Source organism: Lycorma delicatula, chromosome 2 (assembly GCF_047948215.1).
Source record: "Lycorma delicatula isolate Av1 chromosome 2, ASM4794821v1, whole genome shotgun sequence".
NCBI lineage: Eukaryota > Metazoa > Arthropoda > Insecta > Hemiptera > Fulgoridae > Lycorma > Lycorma delicatula.
The window spans coordinates 192,275,210-192,295,985 of record NC_134456.1 but is presented as its reverse complement, the minus strand read 5'-3'; the positions used below and the strand labels follow the sequence as shown (position 1 = coordinate 192,295,985).

General features: G+C 30.4%; 1 protein-coding gene across 1 annotated transcript in view; it reads left to right on the top strand.

The window, feature by feature from the left end:
- The first annotated feature begins 4,191 nt into the window (after nucleotides 1-4,191).
- The window catches only part of LOC142320019 (uncharacterized), a 51,053-nt gene continuing 34,468 nt past the window's right edge, over nucleotides 4,192-20,776 (top strand). Inside the window, exons 1-4 of the mRNA XM_075357700.1 lie at nucleotides 4,192-4,221; nucleotides 4,456-4,673; nucleotides 11,192-11,469; nucleotides 19,598-19,784. Of these exons, the coding sequence (XP_075213815.1) occupies nucleotides 4,192-4,221; nucleotides 4,456-4,673; nucleotides 11,192-11,469; nucleotides 19,598-19,784 (713 nt within the window). The remainder of the gene's footprint in view (nucleotides 4,222-4,455; nucleotides 4,674-11,191; nucleotides 11,470-19,597; nucleotides 19,785-20,776) is intronic.

Genomic DNA, 20,776 nt, shown 5'->3' with positions numbered 1-20,776 from the left:
TGGCGGGCTGTTTTTAATGCACTCGTATAAGGCAATATATTATTTAAAATATGTTTAAAATATAAAAAAATACATTTCTGTAAATAAAGAAATTGAAATAATTAAAAATATTGCCCGTATAAATGGATATAATACTAATACAATAAATAAATTATGTAAAAGAATAAATAATAACATTAATACTATAATCAATGTAAAACTATTACCAGAAAAAAATGTATATAAAAAATGAATACATGACATACAGTCAAAAAATTGAAAAAATTTACAAAAAAATTAACATAACACCGGCATATACTACAAATAATAAACTGATTAAATATATTAATAATAATTATAATAAAACATTAAATAATAATGATTCTAACTTTAATAAACAAGGTGCATGTGTGTGTATATATATATATATATAGAGAGAGAGAGAGAGAGAGAGTAAGTTTAGAAAGATTGTGATATGATACATGTCACAATCTTTCCACAATGACCAACCGTAAATTTTCCATATGCGCAAAAGAACATATTAATAGTATTAAAAATAACAAACCCGAAAATTCTAATTTTGCTAAACATACCTTAGATATGGTCATACATACAAAATAATTTTATAAACTTTTTAGATATTTCCTCTAATTATTTTAATACACAATTTAGAAAATTTTGTTTAAGAATTTAGAAATGTTTCAAAATTTAGAAAATTTTGTTAAAGAAGATAAATTATTTAAATATGTCCTAATTACTAATATAAACAGATAATTATCATAAACAACTAAAATATCATATTTGATAATATGGTATCCTTTAATTCTATTTTATTCCACCAGACTTCACTATATCGTCTTCACTATACTGTTGACATTCAGACATTCAGGACTGAGTACTCATTTAATTTTTAACTTATAATACTTTTAATCTCCTGATGATGGTTTGAAAAAACCGAAAGATCTTGAGAACATATATCTTTTTTGCTGGTAAGGTGGTTATAAAATTTTTAATTATTCTTTATTTATATATGTAGTAATATACTTAATAGATTAACAGTATTATAATAAATAGCCAGACGGTACGATCACGTGATGAGGTTGTATTACCACGGTTATTGAAGACATGAGTCGATGAACATTCCAACGATCGCCTACGCCTATTTCGAGAAGCGTTACGTTTTATTTCCTTTTATCATGTAGGAAGGTGTCAGCTATCACTTATATGTTCAAAATTTACAATTCTTTGCTTTATGTGATTTAACTACGATAAGTTGTGCTATTAACAATGTTTAACTCGTATACGTGATTAAAGTAATAAATTTGAAAAAATTAAAACTGAAAATCTAATCGGTATTATAAGGAGTTCAGATTGTGTAAAACATTTTACGGGAAAAGAACAATTATATGATATTATAATAAAATCTTACAAGTTAATTTATGGCAAAAAGAAAAATGATATGCTATTACTCCGGTATCACTATTATTGATATTAGATTTATTATTTTTTTTTTTTGAAAACTTAAAATTAAGAGAGCCAATATTTCTGGTACCCTGTTTTTTTTTTCATTTCTCGACTTATGAGATTCCATGAGAGAAAAAAACTAGGACGTTGTGAATTTCTCTAATTGTATGTGCGCGCGTGTATGAAATTTTACTGTAACGTTTCTCATCCTCTTTTAAATTTTTTTTACTCTTCAGAATACATTATTTTTTAATGTAGATTTTTTGTGTAAATTTTTATTTTTTATTTAAAATTCAGTTTAATAATTCTAAATTTTTGTTTTCAAGAATTATCGTTGTAGAATTACGAAGTAGAACAGTTTGAAAGAAGCTGGTAATGTCAGTTAAGTCCCATCCGGTTTTTAAGGTCTTATATTTTTTTTGGATGTTTCTTCAAAAACATCCAAAAATATATTTTTTTTTGGATGTTTTATTATTTATAAAAAAAATTACTAGCGTGGAAAAACATATAAGTTTATATTTACAAGAACGTTCCTATTATTACATATAAGTATTACAGTTACACTTAGGGTAAAAAATGTTAATGCTGGTGAAATCTTGCAAATCTTCGCCTTCTACATTTGCAGATTAGAAGCCTTTCTACATTTGTGTTAATAATCTAACAGTTTCAATAAAAAATTTTTTCCTCATGCTACGTAACTTCTCCATGATATTACTATATTCACAGAAAGATGGACGGTAAAAATATATATTCATTGAGAATCATAAGTAAAGAAATTCGTTTAAATCTCTTATTTGGAACTGACGTAATATTACATTATCCGAGTTACAGTTCAGTGACCTTTTTTCATAACCTTTTCCCTTTTCCCTGAGCCGGACTCACAATTAAGTATTACTCAGCCCAAGGGAGTGCCCAAGTACGTAAACAGGCCTTTCCGCCTACCGGCATGACAGGTCGGTCCGCCGGTCGGATCATTTTGTTCTATACCTACCTCAAACCTCCTAGGTAGGGTGAGCAGGTCCGACGATGTTGTCCCTGTGCCCCACCGAAGAATTCAGGACTCGGTATTTTGCCCATCCCGAAGGGCATCCCCGCCAGGAGTTCAGTGACCTCATTGTGTTTCATTCTACATTATCGTTAGACGTTTTTTATTCGCATTAAAATTTGAACTGAGCTATATTTATTAATGCGAAATGAATTTACCTAATGATATCTTAAGGATTAAGCAATTCCGTAAATTTGAGTGTAATTAGTAGAGGTAAATGACGATTATATTCGCTTTGAACCAAAATTAGCCTTTGTTTAATAGTAAAAAAGAAACGGTTCGAATCAGATGAATTTTTTTCGTTATAGCTTCCACGTAAAGTAGATAATTTTATTTTAAAGAATGAGATTTTTATTATGAAAAACTCTCCATTATTCGGTTTTAAAAACTATCATGATGTAGAAGTTTATCATTGTTACTTGTGTTTCAATTTTTAGCGAGTTGATTTCCGCTCCTATTTAACCGTTTCTAAATTTAATATCACATTACACCGAGAACTAAGGTATGCATCCAACAGTATGCGTGTACTTGGTGCGAGCCCTAAAGGCAGACATTGATACTGGCTTCCAAACTCCTCATTAACAGAGGCTTGAGGGATGGGGGTTTTAACGAGGTAACTACCAGTATACCAGTGAGTCGCTGTTGTACATATGATATCCTTCACTTTTTGTTATAATTGGGGTCTGTAGGGGTTGAGAATGTTATTAACTACCATTTATACTACACTCTATTTTTGATATTTAATTCCATAAAGCTAGATAAAAAAAAAAAATTAATTTAAGTAATGTTTTTCTAGCGAGAGGTTAGAGTTTATTTATAAACGTTGTATTACTTGGTTACACGGTTTAAACATGAGTTAATGAGATAAGTTTCGGTTTGAAGTAAAACAAACAATTAAATTCATTTTAAAACTATTTTGTTAAATTCGTAAAAAAAATTAAATTTTCATTGTGGGTATAATATAAGTTTTGCTGATGGCATTATTGAAAAATGAGCTATTTTACAAGCAATTAGATAAGTCGAATTTTCTTCCCCAAAGTTTAGTATTATTAAATCCTATTACAATTTATACGAAAACCGTAATTATATTAAAAACAGCTGGATTTAAGTTGTTATAATTAACAGGCAAATATGTAAAAAAAGTAAATAAATAAAAAAATATATATATATAATACACATACACTCACACCCCAAATAGTCAATTTATGTTTTTCTTTTTTTTTTTTTTGAGTACTCAGTCATTTTTTTTTAATATATATGTAGAAAAAACTTTATAATCCTTTTTTTTTCAAAGAATTATTTGAAATTTACTGAAGTAAAAATAATTTTTTCAGCAATTAAAGTAATTTTGGAGTTGTGACAAAAAAAATTATAGCATTCATCGTTACGAATAATGAGGCTTCTTTCTTGAACATTTGTTAGCATAATTTTAAAATACGAGTATTTATTTTAACATTTTAAATAAAAGCATCCTAAAATTCTAAAAAAAAAAACCTATAATGTGGTTATACGATACATAATATATGAAACGTGATCCTGTAACATCGTAATATCTGTGTAGTATTTTTTTTTTTTTTTTTTTTTTTTTACTGTATTTTAAACATTAAAATTTATTGTTAATTTTATTAATATCTTATTATCATAAGATCGCATTGAATGAATTTATATCTAAAATTTTAAGGCAATTGAATAATTAATAGGAAATGTTTGAAGATGCCAAAGAACTAGACAGTGTGAGTTACAGAAAGGTTTAAAAATCAATTTTACACCCTTTTTTGATAAACAACTATGATATATTTTCAGTTTAGTTTGAATTTTCCTGTTTGGCCTTCGAATCATAAAATTTAATTATAAATTTGGCATGCATATAGGTGTCCTTGATTAAACAAAATTACAAAATGTCTTGGTAATATTTGAAATGTTACATAATATGTTGTAAACCTAAATTAGTTGTTAAATATTTGTAGCTTGCGTGTTATTGTGTACCGATTGATGTTTCAGGATATGAAAAAGCCGTTGAAAATAAAAGTTCTCCGTCCTCTTCGAGCGGTAGCACTACTAATGGTAACAGTCAGGGCCACCTTCTTGCTCAACTACAATCTACCGTATCGTCATCAGATCTTCTACATTCTTATCTTCAGCCTACTCCACCTGCTGCTCAAAAAGAAACAACAGTTGTGTCAACGTAAGATATCTTTTAGACAAAACCAATCTATGTAATGGTGTCTTTTATTCCCATTGATTACAGAACTTATATGGATGTAGTATAATGAATTTTGAAGGCTTAATTTTCAGCTTAATTAAATGTATTATTGGTTGATTATTCAGAAAACCCGTCAGAGAGCCGGGAAATATTGTGCAAGTTATGATTTGGGATCGTGGTGGGCGGTATCTTCCCACTCCTTGACCGATTGTAACCAAAATTAAATGATATCAATGATTCATATTCACAAGTTATCGCACAAAAATTACATTAAAATCGATTTACCATTCCGAAAATACCAAACGATAACTGACGAAAAGGAAAAAATCGGCTTATTAACTCCTCCCCCCAGCCGTGAATGTAATTACTAACCAAATACATACCCAAAATGACGTAGTAATGATGTAATGTAACCATCTAATTAGTATAAAGATTTTTTGTTTTTCTTGGACTCGAAGTCAAAGACGACTTCGAGTCCAAGAAAAACAATAAAAAAAGGTTTTTTGCCTCTACCCCCTTATGGAGATTTGAATAAAACCAAAAACTATCATAACTTAGCTAATAGGTGAATTAAATTATGTGAAAACATTTATTTAGTGTTTGAGAAAAATGTTGAGTTGTAGGACCGGTAAGATTTGTGGCACAATACTCTGTATAATGAAATCATTGAAATCATTATGCCAAATTTCTTACAAATCGGTTTATTCTGACTGGAGATGTCAAGCAAAGAAACAAGCCGACATTCGTGTACATACATCCTTCTGGAATTTTTCGATGTTAAAATTATGTTACTTTTTTTCGTTTCAACGAATCATTTTTTTTAAAGCCAAAACTGGCTAGAGATCTTTTTTATCAGATGCGTTAAGTTCTCTTTTTTACTAAACAGCCTTCAATTATTGACGCCTCTTCTTTGACGTTGCTTTCAGTTTTCGGTTTCATTAAGAAATTTACTTTGATTAATATTATAGTCTTCGTAATCGATAGCAAAGTTGTCGACGACAGTACATAACTTTTCTGGTTTCGAAAAAATTATCCAACTTTTTACCGGCTTTTTTAAATATTATTTTCATATAAAATATGAATAGATCTATAAAAAAAAATCTTGATGAAAAAGATGAAAAAAGCCGTTTGCAAAAAAGTGAAAGGTCTTCATTGTTATAAAAATAAGGAAACAATTGTAGGGAAACAATTTAAATAGACTTCTACGAGCGTGAGCTAAGGGTCTCTGAAATCCGGGAAAATTTATAATTTTTCAACTAATTTTCCTGAACGCATGAAAGTACATCTTGAATTTCTTTGTTTCATCAGGTTACGTATCATTAAGTTACAATTCAGTACTTTGTAATATGCTGAGGGAAAATAATATTAAAATCACCTGTAAGTAAAATTTAAGTTTTCGTTAAAATTCTTTCATTCGAATTAACTGTAAAAAGAATTCAACAGCCTTACAACATGAGCTTACTGTATACAATAAAGGGCGAAACTGGCGTTTCTTTTGGGGAAGAATAAGGCTACGGTTACGAATGATACGTGTAGGGGAAGTTGCTATTGCTATTGTCTTGCTATTGAATTTGGTATTTTATATTCAATTTGTAGTCTGTTATAAGCACGTGAAATATCTCAAACTATTTCTGCTGGAAAACAATTGCTTAAAATATTAAACAACAGAAAAGAAATTCTATTGATTCTATTTTCTAAAATCGTGTAGTTTATGGAGAATTTCATAAACTGTGTAAGGAATTGCAATCTTGAAACTCACTTTTATGAATATTATAGAACGAGGTCGCATACGTTTGAATACATTTTAAATTGGATAAAGGACAAAATTAATAAAACTCCAACTGATCATTCAAAGATTATTTTCCCAGCAGCAGAAATACTTTGCTTTCCCTATAGAAAGTACAAGACCTGGCGTACATTAAAGTAAGAATAGATAATACAAATTATTATAAAAAATGTCTATTCATTCTTTTCCTATTGTATACATTTTGTATGGAAATTTACGATAATTATATTAATTTTATCGAAATACTACTAAAAGGATTATATGGATAAAAAGGATTTCGGTAATGTTGATACTGATGAAAAGGATGAATAAATTCAATTTCAAACTGTTGATGGTGTGAAACGTCATCATTTGTTGGCAAAAGATTGGGATTAGGTTGAATCTTGTTCATAGCTTTCACAAGAAGTTATTGAAAGTGTAGGCGTTGTGCGTGAAGATGATCAACGTATAATCTCAGTATATTTTGCTTTTTCTTTACTTTGTTTAATTTTAGTCATTTCCATCTTAAATTATTCATTTCGGACATACGTTTCAATTGAAGGAGAAAATTAATAAGGAATTATAGTCTGAATCGTTTTTCATGTTACTTCTCCCAATCTCTTTTTTTTTTTTTTTGTATTTATTTGTTCAATAGCTTAAAGATAAAGATATCTTCAGTTACATTTCGTTTTCTTTTCTTTTGGTAGTTCTTGCAGAAGATGCACAAAAGTGATCTTATTGGAGTATTTATATTTTCATCATCATTATTGTTATTATTACTTCCATTAGTATTAGTAGTTGTGCTATTATTATTATTATTATTATTATTATTATTATCAATATTCATGATATTATCTTCATTGTTTTGATATTATTACTTATAAGAAGTTCTTGATACGATGAAGATGCATTTGCTGAATTATTTCCGGTGTGTGTGATATTACATGGGATTGTTCAGAAGTAAGAAACATATAATTTTCTTCTAGTTCTGCTGGTTCCAATACATCTCGAGCTATGTCCAAGTTTACAAAAAATGTGCATTTAGTATGTTTAATTTCAGTAGCATTCCCTGATTTTTGTTTTACTTGAATTTTTTTAACTTCAATCCGATGATTGTCTCGTAAATTCCTCCAACCTTTTTTAACCAGTTATTTAATTCAGAACGGTAATAACGTTTTAGAAATTTAAAATACGGACAGTTAAGTGGCTTCTTTATTTGTTTAGTCTCCGGAACCACCGTAAGGTATTACTTCAGGGGATAAATGAGGATTATATGTATGAATGTAAATAAAGTGTAGTCTTGTACAGTTTCAGGTCGACCATTCCTCAGAACTGAAACCCAACCATCAAATATCACCGGCATCTACGATCTAATATTCAAATCCGTATTAAAGTAACACTGCCTTTACTAGGATTTACTAGGACGCGTTCACCACTAGTTAACTGGCTGCTTGGAACTGAAATAGAAAATTAAATATAATGTACAAGTTTGTTTTAATTTCTTGTTCAGTTGAATTTAATCATATTTCAGATTTTTATCGATTGGAGTTCTCTTACCGAAGTTTAGCATTCACTTACAGAATATCAGATTGTGTACCATATCTTTGGTTGTTAGAGACGTTTGCAATGCAATATGGGGAATTTTTACGCTAATTCATATCCCAAATTTAACTGAAACCCGATTAAAAAGTGTGATCCATGAATTCTACGAAAGATGGGAATTTCCAAATTGCATTGGATGCATTGATGGAAAACATATACGTAGTAAACCATCATCTAGTTCAAGCAGTCAACACTTCAGTTACAAGCAGTATTTTTCTACAGTGCTTCAGCCAGTTGGTGATGCTATTATAGGTTTTTAGATATTGCAGTCTGTGCATACAGTAGACAAAGCGATGGGGGTATTTTCGCTTCCTCAACTTTGTTTGAGGGATTGGAAAATAATACGTACTACTTGTTTGAACCAATTATTCTACCAGGTACCAAACTTTCTGCATCTTCGTCATGTTAGGAGATGAAGCATATTCTCTCAGTGACTAATTACTAAGACCATATCGAGAAAATGACGAAGAAAAATTATTAAATGATTTTCATACAAGGACAACATAAGTAATTAAATGTGCTTTGGTATTATTACAACAAAATGACGTATATTGCATAAACCGGTGGAAACATGTTACAACTACAATCTGATGGTAAAAACTATGTGCTTACATAAAATTGTAATTGATGCAGAGCGTATCAAGTGACTTGTTATAAGTTGAAAAAGAAGTAACGTTCCAGAAACATCAGGGCTACAAACAGAGGAATTTCAGAGAGAGCAACGTTTGCAGTAGCCAATGTCAGAAATGTATTCAAATTTTATTTTGCATTAAAACAAAGATTTAATATTAAAAAAAAAATGTAGGCAACTGAAACTCAATATATGAATTAAAATGCACATTCGTGTTAAAAGAACTTCATTATAAAACAAAGAAATAGTACTTTTTATTACAATTTAAAAACTTCTGCAACTTCATCCAATAATTTTTTTATTATATCTCTTGCTACATTCTTTACTCCTTAATTTCCATAATGGCTTTCTTTGGAAAACTTCACTAATTAACAACTCGTTATCCGTTTCCGTATAAATTTTCACTTAATAACCTTCAATTTCAGCGATGGCTTGTGATTCCTTTATACGTGCAGAAGAAATGAATATTTTCATTCCACACGCTACTTGCTGGGACAGTACGAGCGTGTGTGAAAAAGTGTGATTCATAATTAGCGTCATTATCAGTAAAGTATTTAAAAATCCTCTCATACGCGCGCACACGACACCCTCGCCTTATCTTTCTTTTTCCTGTTGAGCCTCCGGTAATTATCGTTCACATAATACCTCAGAGGATGAATGAGGATGATATGTATGAATGTAAATGAAGTGTACAGTCTCAATTCGACCGTTCCTGAGATGTGTGGTTAATTGAAACCCAACCACCAAAGAATATCGGTATCCACGATCTAGTATTCAAATCCGTGTAAAATAACTGACTTTACTAGTACTTGAACACTGGAACTCTCCAAATAGCTGATTTGGAAAGACGCGTTCACCACTAGACTAACCCGGTGGGTTACGCCACCCTCGCCTACTCGTGATTCGTAACCGCAGCATAAGATTTTACAATTATTATTAAAAAATCGGATGTGGATATCACATGACTTCCTTATAACCTATTAAATTATTTACACATTTTTTGTTGCACTTCATTTAAACTTATTTCATTTGAAAGTGGTACGATCCTCCAATTCATTAATAAAGTGGACAGTTACATAATTTCGTTGTGGTGGACACCACATTTTTTTGCGTTGTCCTTATCAGCATTTTATATTGGTTTGTATTAATTTTGTTTCACGTCGCTCAAGTATTTATGTAAGTGAGAACGTGTCGGATCTGTAACCACATGCATACATCGATTCGAATCCGACTTCATATACATACTTTTTTTGTTTAATTTAAATATATTGATTTATTAATAATATTTAATTTAAAAAAAAAAAAAAATATATATATGAAGTTTGAATCGAACCGATGTGCCTTTCCCTTGTAAGACCAAATATTTCATTAATTAAAATTTTTATTTGCATACAACTCTGGAACTAATGAAAATAAGTACCACTTATTATATATCGTTAACGACAGCTTAACAACGACAGCTTATTACTGCAGTTAAGAAAATGTCCAAAATCCAAATTTATTTACAGGTCTGGCTGTATACACAATTTTGGCCCAGTAGATTGCAATCAAGTGGGGAGGAGCACAACTAGATATTACTGCAGCAGTCGTAAATACAAATTTCAACATTCTACGGCTAATTGTTTTTGAGTTATACGTGATACTCACGTACTTACAGTCATTTCGCGATTACAATACTTCCCTTACTTCGTACAAGGAAGTAAAAATTCAATTGAGAACCGTTCTATTTTCTTAAAACGGATGTGTAGTGCTTTTTACTTCCTTGTACGAAGTAAAGGATGTACTGTGATCGCGAAAAATGTTGGTTTTCAGATTTCAACGGAAATATCCATTTTGACCATCCCTGAATCTATTTTTACTAGTTTCGGCGTGACGTCTGTACGTGCGTACGTATGTATATCGCATAACTCAAAAACGATTAGCCGTAGGATGTTGAAATTTCGGATTTGGGACTGTTGTAACATCTAGTTGTGCAGCTCCCCTTTTGATTGCAATCGATTGAACCAAAGTGTTCAAAAAAGCTCAAAATCCAAAAACAAATTAGATTTGAACTTTTTTTAACGGTAGCAATAAGCCTTCATAGAGAGCTTTTCAACAATATATCATAAGTGGTACTTATCTTCATTGGTTTCAGAGTTATGGCCACATAAAATTTTAATTAATGAAATATTTGGATCTTACAAGGGGGACGGCACATAGGTTCGAATCAAACTTCATCTCCTTTTTTTAACTTTTTTTTTAATTTAAATATATTGATTTATTAATAATTATTAACTTCTTGACTGTAAAAAATTATGTATATGCAATTTAATAGGTGTACAAGGAAGTCATGGCACATCAGATTTTTTTTTTAATTGAGAACATTGTGTTTGGTTATGTGTTTTTCTTATCGTTACGATTATGAAGATAAAAGATGTAAGAAGTACTGTATTTAGCATTAGACCGTATGAATTTAATTTTTAACTGTAATCATTATTAATAACGCGGCACTTTATTTTTCAGTTCAAGCAGTGCCGCATCTCCTGGAACGAGTACAGATAAGCATACAAAACCACCGTATTCCTACGTAGCACTTATCGCAATGGCCATACAGGAGAGTCCTTTGAATAGAGCTACACTTTCAGAAATTTATAATTACATCTCGTCTACATTTCCTTTTTTTGAAAAAAATAAAAAAGGTTGGCAAAATTCCATTAGACATAATTTATCATTAAACGAATGTTTCGTGAAAGTTCAACGAGAAGGTGGTGGAGAACGAAAAGGAAACTACTGGACGTTAGGTAAGTTCTTTAATATCACATTTATTTATTAAATATTATAATTGTTCCACGTGGGATGCTCATTCTCTATTACCCACGAATGTAAAGAAACTAATAAATTTATTTGTTAACTAATAAAATAGTCTGGGTACGAGTTCTAGGTGTTTCATTGGAAGCTATTTTCATTCGTCGCGGAGGATATTGAGGAATAAAAAAAAACTGAAATTGCAAACTAAAGTATTTCAAGCGCGCACACACGCACGTGCATGAGAAAGAGAGAGAGAGAGAGAGAAACAGAAACAATCCTTATTTTGTTTGTATTTTTAAAAGAATTATAAGAAGCTGGACTAGATGTATCTTCCATTAGGCAAGATTTTCGTAGTGAAAAAGTGAAACAATACGATTTTCTATTAAATCTTCTGTTTCTCAAGAACAGTTTATCCAACTTAGGTAAACAAAGTAAAAAAATAAAATTGTCATTTAAAAAAAAAATCCCTTTCGACACGCCTGAAGGCAGAGTTAGATTTCACCGGTGCTAAGTAGGGGAGAAAAAGGATTTCCACCTTAAAGTTAAAAAAACTTCAAATTTATTCAATACGACAATGGTTGCATGTGAAAAGAGTTTCACTTGTTTAGCATACGACAAGCACCATCTTACAATTCCAGCAACATTTTGGTCAGAAATTTGTTTCAGACAAAGGTTTTAGGTAATGTTTAGAGGACTAGCGACCACTTTAAACCGATTCGATACCGTGCCTGATATATGATTTTTTTTTGTCTTCGAAACCTCATTTTTTCCACCCCCTGGGTCAATGGTTGGTGATATCAAAAAACTTTACTTAGATAAGTTTTAGGCATTTATCCAAGGAACAGTAGAAACTTTAAATAAAATCGATTTTTTACTTAATAAGAAATTTATAGCGATATTTTGTTTTTTCGAAAAAGCCCCCCCCCCCATTTTCAGCCCCATGGTCGATTTAGCCCATTAACGAACTCAACCGAGATTTTGGGTTGTTATATTTTATTTATCAATTTGAAAATGATTGACACAAAATTAAGGCAGTTATCGTGTCCACAAGAAAGTGAAATATATATATATATAAACTTTTGAACTGAGGGTGGTTTTGGGGTCTGGGGGATGTTAAACAAGAAGATAAGTCGAAATATTTTGGAAGTCGAATCTTGGTACCCATTACAATAGATAGCTTTCTTATTAATTATACCTAAAATAGATTGGCGAAAACTTAACAGAGTTTAAATAGTTAATAAAAATGATTTATCCAGCGACTCAAAATGCAAGTATCGCTACGTGAAAAGAAATTATGTAAAATAAGGTATTCCGTGTCTGTTTAAGCTTTACTGTTCAGTTACTATATACTTAAATTACTTGGATGAATTTAGGCGTAGAGTTTCTTAACTGTAGTAAGTACAGAAATAAAAGAATCAAGCAGATCGACACAACAGTTCTCGAGTTTGAAGCAAATATCTTGTAAACAGACTGTACACTGCATACAAGGAGTTCTGATTATTAACATTTTTTTGGAACATTTAGCAATTCATCTTTGCAATTAAACAGTCGTAACGAAGTATTTATCAAATATATACAGGTATACGTTACGGTCGATTGTCGTGTACCTCGAGATTATATATATATATATATATATATATATATATATATGCAAATGGTTTGATTTCAGTAACTCACTTTATAACCAAAAAAATCTCTTGTTGCCTTTTTCGCTTCATTACTAATATTTGTCTTCAAAATTTGAAGAGAAACTGAAAAAAGTTAATAACACTTAATTTAATAATAATTAATAATTGTAATTTTTTTTATCATTTTTTGATGCTGTTCTTTTTTTTCTCAACATATTTGAGAAAATAAATAAATGAAATTTACTATGAACGAATAAATGAATAATGCGTAAACGATGAGCGCGCGCGCTCGTGTTTCAACCTTTTATTATACTCAGAATTAGATTATCAACAAATTCCGTACTCGTGGATTGCGAATGCATGATGATGCAAGTAACGTAATATCTTCCGGAAGGGTAAATTCATTAGAAAAGGTGGTGTATTAAGTGAAATATTAAATCACGTTGCTGTGAGCTGCTGTTTTATATATACAGTGTTTTCCGAATAATCGGACGACTTCGGGACTGGGGTTAAATGGCTCTATTACGCGATATTAACGAAACATGAGGAGCTATGCACAAATACAGTATAGAATAAACAAATACAAGTATAGAATACACCCTTTCTAATTATTAAACTCGAATTAGCGATTTACTATTTTGAATTTTATTTCTAATATTAAAATCCATGAACAGTACTATAAATTACAACAAATAAAAATTTAAATATTCTACCGTACAATACATGTATAATAAAATAGAATCCATTATTTACTATGCTTTTACAATACATTGCTACATATAAAAACAAGGCCCATTACATTTAAAAAGAACTACTTTTGTGATACAATGTGTTACTGAATAGTTTTTGTATTCTTACATAATAAAAAAAAAAAAAACAAAATAAAACGAAACAATTTATAAACAAAATAGAGGAGGTACGAATTACAGTAATGATTGCTATTTATGATCAGTAAAATAAAGAAAATATTTTTTTTACTTTTTTTTAACCTTTGGGACCACCGTTAGGTATTGCTTCATAGGATGAGATGAATTTGTAGCGTGTGTGAACATACCTGACCGGGATTCGAACTCGGGACCTCCGGACGAAGGGCAAAGACGCTACCACTCCGCCACGGAGGCCGGAATTCTCTTACTTGTTTAAACTGTTTGAAAAAAAAAAATGTTTATTTTGCTTGTCGTCTCCCTTTTAATATTTGGCGTTCTACAAATTTCGCACAGACTCGTACTTCTAGCCGGCTTCCTTCACTGCCTTCTTGTATAAAATATTTCTGAACTTCGTCAATGAATTTTTTTTGCTTCGTGTGTAGATGGGCTTTTGAAATCTTCAGCTTCTTCAATCTCGGCCAGTTGTTGAGTACCAGTAATGTTTTTATTTCATCACCAGTTTCATTCTCATAGCATTATATATTTTTTTATCTGTATTTGAAAACTCTTCAAAATTTTGAACCTGGTACTGCAAAAAACGTAATCATTGTCATCACCATCGAATGTTTCAGTATCATCGTCGGTATTGACTTTTAAACCATTTTTGGCAAAGCAATTTCTGATAGTGTTACTTTTCACTTCAACCCAACTATCGGCTACGAACTGAATTGCCTCAAATTTACACGTGCACTAACATCTTTAGCCGTAGCCGAGGAAGTCAATGTATTTCGTGTAAAACGTAACTTATTACTTCACTTCGGTAAATAAATTAAAATTTTTTATTACTCCCATGTCAAGCGGTTGAATTAAAAACATATTCGGCGGTAGAAACTCGATTTGTATGTTTCGTAAATCTACATTAGGATGGGCAGCACCGTTGCTAATAAACAGGTATATCTTTCTTACTTTTCTCTGTAACTCGTTGTCCCAAGCATTCTGCCAATCACGAAAAATCAGACTCCAGGCTTTTTTTATTATAATAGCAGTGCACAGCTAAACTCTCCATTCTAAACACCTTAAAACATCGTGGTTTACCTGTTTTACCAACAACAATAAGTTTTAATTTGTCACTGCCAGACATATTCGTGCAACAAAGCACAGTAATTCGATACATTGGTTTTTTGAGCCAGATAACGAGATGTGTTTGTAACAGAGACCCATCCAGTATAACGCGATAAAACAGGCCCGTTTCGTCTGCTTTATAGATGTCATCAGGTGAATATTTCAGGAAGTTTAGAACTCTTCCATGATTTGGTTCTGTCAGTATCGGCGCTTGCCTTTTCACCGTGAGCTTTTTTAAATTTTATTTCACATCTCCATTTCCAACGCAACAACCAACCGTCTGTTGCTTTGAAATCATAGTATCCCAATCATTTTGCAAGCATTTATGGTATTTGTTTTAGCATAGGACCACTGACACTTACTCCTTTATTAGTAACGGTAGAAAACCACTCGTTTAAAGCTTTCTCAACGAATGATCCTTTCCTTCATGTTTTCTTTTTTGAGAACTTCCGGCTCTTTCACGTTTGTTAGACCAGAAGAATTTCTTCTTGCTGTAAAATCTGAGCGATGTTTTTGATGCTCCCAGAAGTTCTGCAAGTTTACGCTGACCATTGTTTGGTGGATAACGTTTTATTTTGTCTAGCAAAGCAAATATATCTGCCAATCTCATGTCTTTACGCGGCATGGCGACGAATTGGATAAATTATGAACACCGACTTCTAACTAAACTAACATTTCAAAGTAAAAAGATTAAAGTGATTAAATGATTAACGAAAGTAAAAAGATCAGCAAAAGTGATTAAAAATAATTTCAGAAAAACGATAACAACAGCACCATACACAATGAACAACGGTCTCGCAATGAACAGAATAAAAACATTTGCTTCGTCATAACTGCCACCATAGATGTCATCTGTGTCACCACGCCCTGTTCTGTGCAGACCAGTGATAGAAGGAAGTTACCTCTCTCAATACAACATTAAGTAATAACAGTCAAGCGATTTAAATTAATAATAAAATTGTGATATTTTAGAAGTAAAAGAAAGAAACGAACGAGCTAGTGTACCTAATAAGCGGCATTTTTTATCGTTAAACCGGCGTAATTTTACATGAATTTTACCAATATTTTCTGTTTTAAAAAAAATTGCCCCAAATAACCAACTAACAGTCCGATAGGACTGGCGCTACACCTTTTTTTATACACTTTTTTATATTTGAAAAGTCGAGTTCCACTCGCTGTGTCTATAAGCTAAGTTAGTTGTTTCTAATGGGAGTTGTTAGATAAATAGGTGCTAAAAGGGCGTGAATCGCTTAAAATCGTTAAAGGCTTCAAAACTTTCTTTCCTGATACGGAAATATTAAAAAGAATGAGACTTAATATAAAACAAGAGTACTGGTTTGGTTACTGGTTAGTACAGAGTTACTGGTACCAGAAAAACTGTAAATAAAATAAAATGAAATATCGAGAATTTAAAAGTATCAAGATAGGAAAATAATTCAAAATCAAATACAAACGTGCCCGCACACAACGACGTTATGAGTATCATTGCTGAGAGTTAAAACCAGCTGTTGACGAATTGTAAAATAAGCATTCTTAGTAGCAAGACAGTACAAACATCTAGTATCAGGCATTGTGCAACAGCCCCTTGTTACTTGTTGGCTAAAAAAAAATGCTTGTCTTGCTAATAGTTATGTTACAAACGATGACGTCACTATTTAATTATTGGTTACACTTGTTTAATCACCTTGAATCTAATGATATTTTATTGACTTAATTATTTATTACTATAATAATTTAATAATTATTAAGGCTGGCGTAAATGCGATTCTACTTAATGTTGTCCGTTAGTAATTTCGGTAATTATTAATGCATGTCTCCATTACATTAGTAAAAGAAAATGTGCGTAATCTTTTTACCAAATGACAGTTTTACAACATAAGCTCAACTGCTTGTATATATAAAAAAAAAATACTCATAGAATTAAGAATAAATTAAAAAATATTTTAAAGGCGTTTATTATGTACGATGTGTAAAATAAGCTGAAGATAAACTGTTATATTTTTCAGCAAAAAATGTTTGCCATTTTATTTTTGAGATTATCCAGCTACTGTGTAACTTTCATAAAATAATTGTGTAAATTAAAGTTCCACTTACCAACAATTTTAAAAATATATATCCAAGTACTTTCGCAGCCGTTACTCCATCATCAGGGATTTCCCGTAAGATGTTAATTCAAATTCATATGTGTAATCATATTTAAATTAAAAATTGTTACGTTCATAATAGTCGGTCGTCAAGAAATAAAATTAATTTGTACGTCAATAAGACTGTAACGTCATGTCCGTAAGATGTTTACGACTATTAGATAATAGTCGTAAACATAATGTTAATATTTTCAGATAATAGCCATAAACATCTTCTCTAATAAACGTTATCTCTCTACGGACGTGACGGTAAAATCGAATTTAACGATAAAAATCGAGGGTTACACTTACAATAATAAGTTCAACATTACATCATAGATCTTCAATTCGTAAAGGTCATTATACTACTTTTATTAAAAAAGGAAAAATATGGTATGAAGCGAATGATATAACTATCAACAAAAAAAATTGGTAGTGAATTTAATTTGTATGTTCTAGAAAGGCAATAAATTTTAATAGTAAATCCGTAAGATAACAATCAGTAATTCATAAAAAAACAATAAAAGAATAATCTAACAAAACGCAGTGGAAGCCAAAAAAATTACAATGAAATTGTAAACCATACGGTAATAGTCTCGTAGATATTATTTCTTTCGCTCAAAAACAAACGTTTCTGTATAAAACTGTTTTTAACAAAACGATACTGATATAAAAAAAGGTAAGAAACTACATTTCTATTACCAAAATCTGTTATTAATTTAGAATTTTGTTTAAAAAAATACATGTTAAATATATGAAATAGACTATATATATATATACATACATACATACATACAATAATAATAGGTAAACAGTTTTTAAGCGTTCCATATAATGAGAAAAAAAGAAAAATTTGGTACAAAACTCTTACCGACCCGATTTCATTTATTAAACAATGAATAATACGTATCACATTTACAGAAATAATACAATTTTTATGATTATTTACTAGCCATAATAATCTTAAGAAAATTCTAAATTAAAAACAGATTTTGATCTTAGAAATGTAGTTTTATTACCTTTTTTGATATCGGTATCGTTTTGTTAAAAACAGTTTTATGTATATTAAAGAAATTTTTGTTTTATGAACGGAAGAAATTATATTTGCGAGACTTTACCGTATGGTTTATTGTAATTTTTATATTACATTGTAATTTTTTTGGATTACATTTACACATTTAAAAAAAAAAAAAAAAGTACATAAAATTTTATTTCATTAAAAGCTTCCGATGTTTTTTCATATTTTTTTTTTTTTGTTATTGAATTATTATTCCTCGTAAAACTTTTTTAACAATGACAAGTTAATAATTTTATTAATCAATCAATATATCTAAATTAAAAAAAAAAGGAGATGAAGTCTGATTTGAATCGATGTGCCTTCTCCTAAGATCTAAATATTGCATTAATTAAAATTTTATTTGGCTATAACTCTGGAACTAATGAAAATAAGTACCACTTAGGGATATATCGTTGAAAAGCTCTCAATGAGAGCTTACTACTGCTGTTAAGAAAAAAATCCAAAAATATTTGGTTTTTGGGCTTTTTGGACACATGGTTTCAGCAATCAAAAGAGGACGTACACAACTAGATGTTACAATAGTCCTAAATCCAAAATGTCAACAGCCTACGGCTAATCGTTTTTGAGTTATGCGTAATACATACGTACGTACAGACGTCACGCCGAAACTAGTCGAAATGGATTCAGGGATGGTCAAAATGGATATTTCCCTTGAAATCTGAAAACCGAAATTTTTCGCGATCACAATACTTACATTAATTCGTACAAGGAAGTAAAAACCCTTTAAACAATTACCATTCACTTCCAAATAGTATGAGTTTTATTATGCTACTGCTTCAAACAACGCAATAAGTTTTTATGAAATATGTTATTGTGTATTAGTCGTGATTACTTTTTTCTTTTTTTTTAATTTCCGGGGCACCGTTAGGTATTACTTCAGAGGATGAGATTAAATGACAATTTTTGTAGCGTGTGAAAATGCCATGCGTGACCGTGATTCGAACACGGGACCTCTGGATGAAAGGCTGAGACGCTACCATTCACGCTACAGAGGCCGGCTGTATTAGTGAATAAGGTGGTAAATATATAACCGTGGATATTTTTTTTTTTTTTAACTATGTTTTAATCTAAATTTTTACGTACATGGTTGATAATCAATAATATTTGTGAAAGCTCTAATAAAGCAGTAAATGATAAAAATAATATTTATAAATACAATGTATTTGCATTCTGCTTGGGTGCAAGTAAGTATTTAGATTGTAATATTATTCAGTGGGTTAGTTTGTCAACGTTAACTAGTATTGTTTACAAGATAAATTATATTGCAATAAATTAGTGTTATTGATTTTTTTTTTTTTTTGCAGATCCACAATTTGAAGACATGTTTGAGAAAGGCAACTATCGTCGTAGACGTAGAATGAAACGACCATACAGAGCAACTGCCGCTACACCCTACCCGAAAGCTTTGTTCCACGATTCCCCTTATCATCCACATCTTGGTAGTAGAAATATATTTGGAAGCCCTCCTTCTTATCCTGGACCGTATTCAAGGTACAATACATGTCACAATAATTTATTTTTTTAATATCGCGTTTTTAATCATCAGTTTAAGTTTGTTCCGTTGTACTTATTTATTTGCTCCTAGCTTTAGTATTTGTTTTAAAATTGTTTAACGTAAGATTCCTTTCTACAATCTTAGGAGGGTATTTTGATCTTCAAACCTTGGCCAATGGCAACACCAATCAGTATGATTTTACTTAATTTTTGAATAAAAGTTTTTGTATTTTTATTCACTGACATTTTTAACAGAATTTACATCATTTCTAACGTGAATTGAAAATTGATTTATTATTAGAGTTTACTATTATAATGAAAATTAAAAAAAAAAATACATGATTTTGCAAAGATAAATATGAAAATATTAATCTAAAACATTGTAAAATTTTATTAAAATTAAGAAGATAGCGTACTTGATTGTGCTAACACAAATAATTCATAATTAAATAAAAATAAATTTTAAGCCTATTTTTGTCGACTCAAACCGAGATAAATTTGATGTTACTATCTGTAATCTGTCACCTACACGGGGCTGTCTTGGCTTTTAAGGATTGATATAATATTTCTTCAGCGTTTGCTTCAGACCGTAGACTTCATACACACGACTCGTTTTGAAATCTTTTAGTGCGTACTTTTAAATCATCGATTTTTTCATTTTTAATGTTCACATGTAAGGGTTGCAAATACTCTTTATATGTATATTTTTTCAATTCTTTTCTTTTGTAATTATTAATTATCTAAATTCTTACAACTACAATCGGAAGATTTGTTTATGACATCTTCTACCTTTTTGTGGCATAATCTATATTATTTACGGACAAATGGAACCATGTCCATCTGTTGACAAAGAAGATAAGCTCTCTTCTTTATTCGGTGTGTTTTCACCGGATAAAAAAATTGTATTCTTCTTACTCTTTTTACTAATATGCAAACAAGTAATCAATTTTTTTTTTAATTTTTAGCTTGTCAATGAAGGTGTTTTAATG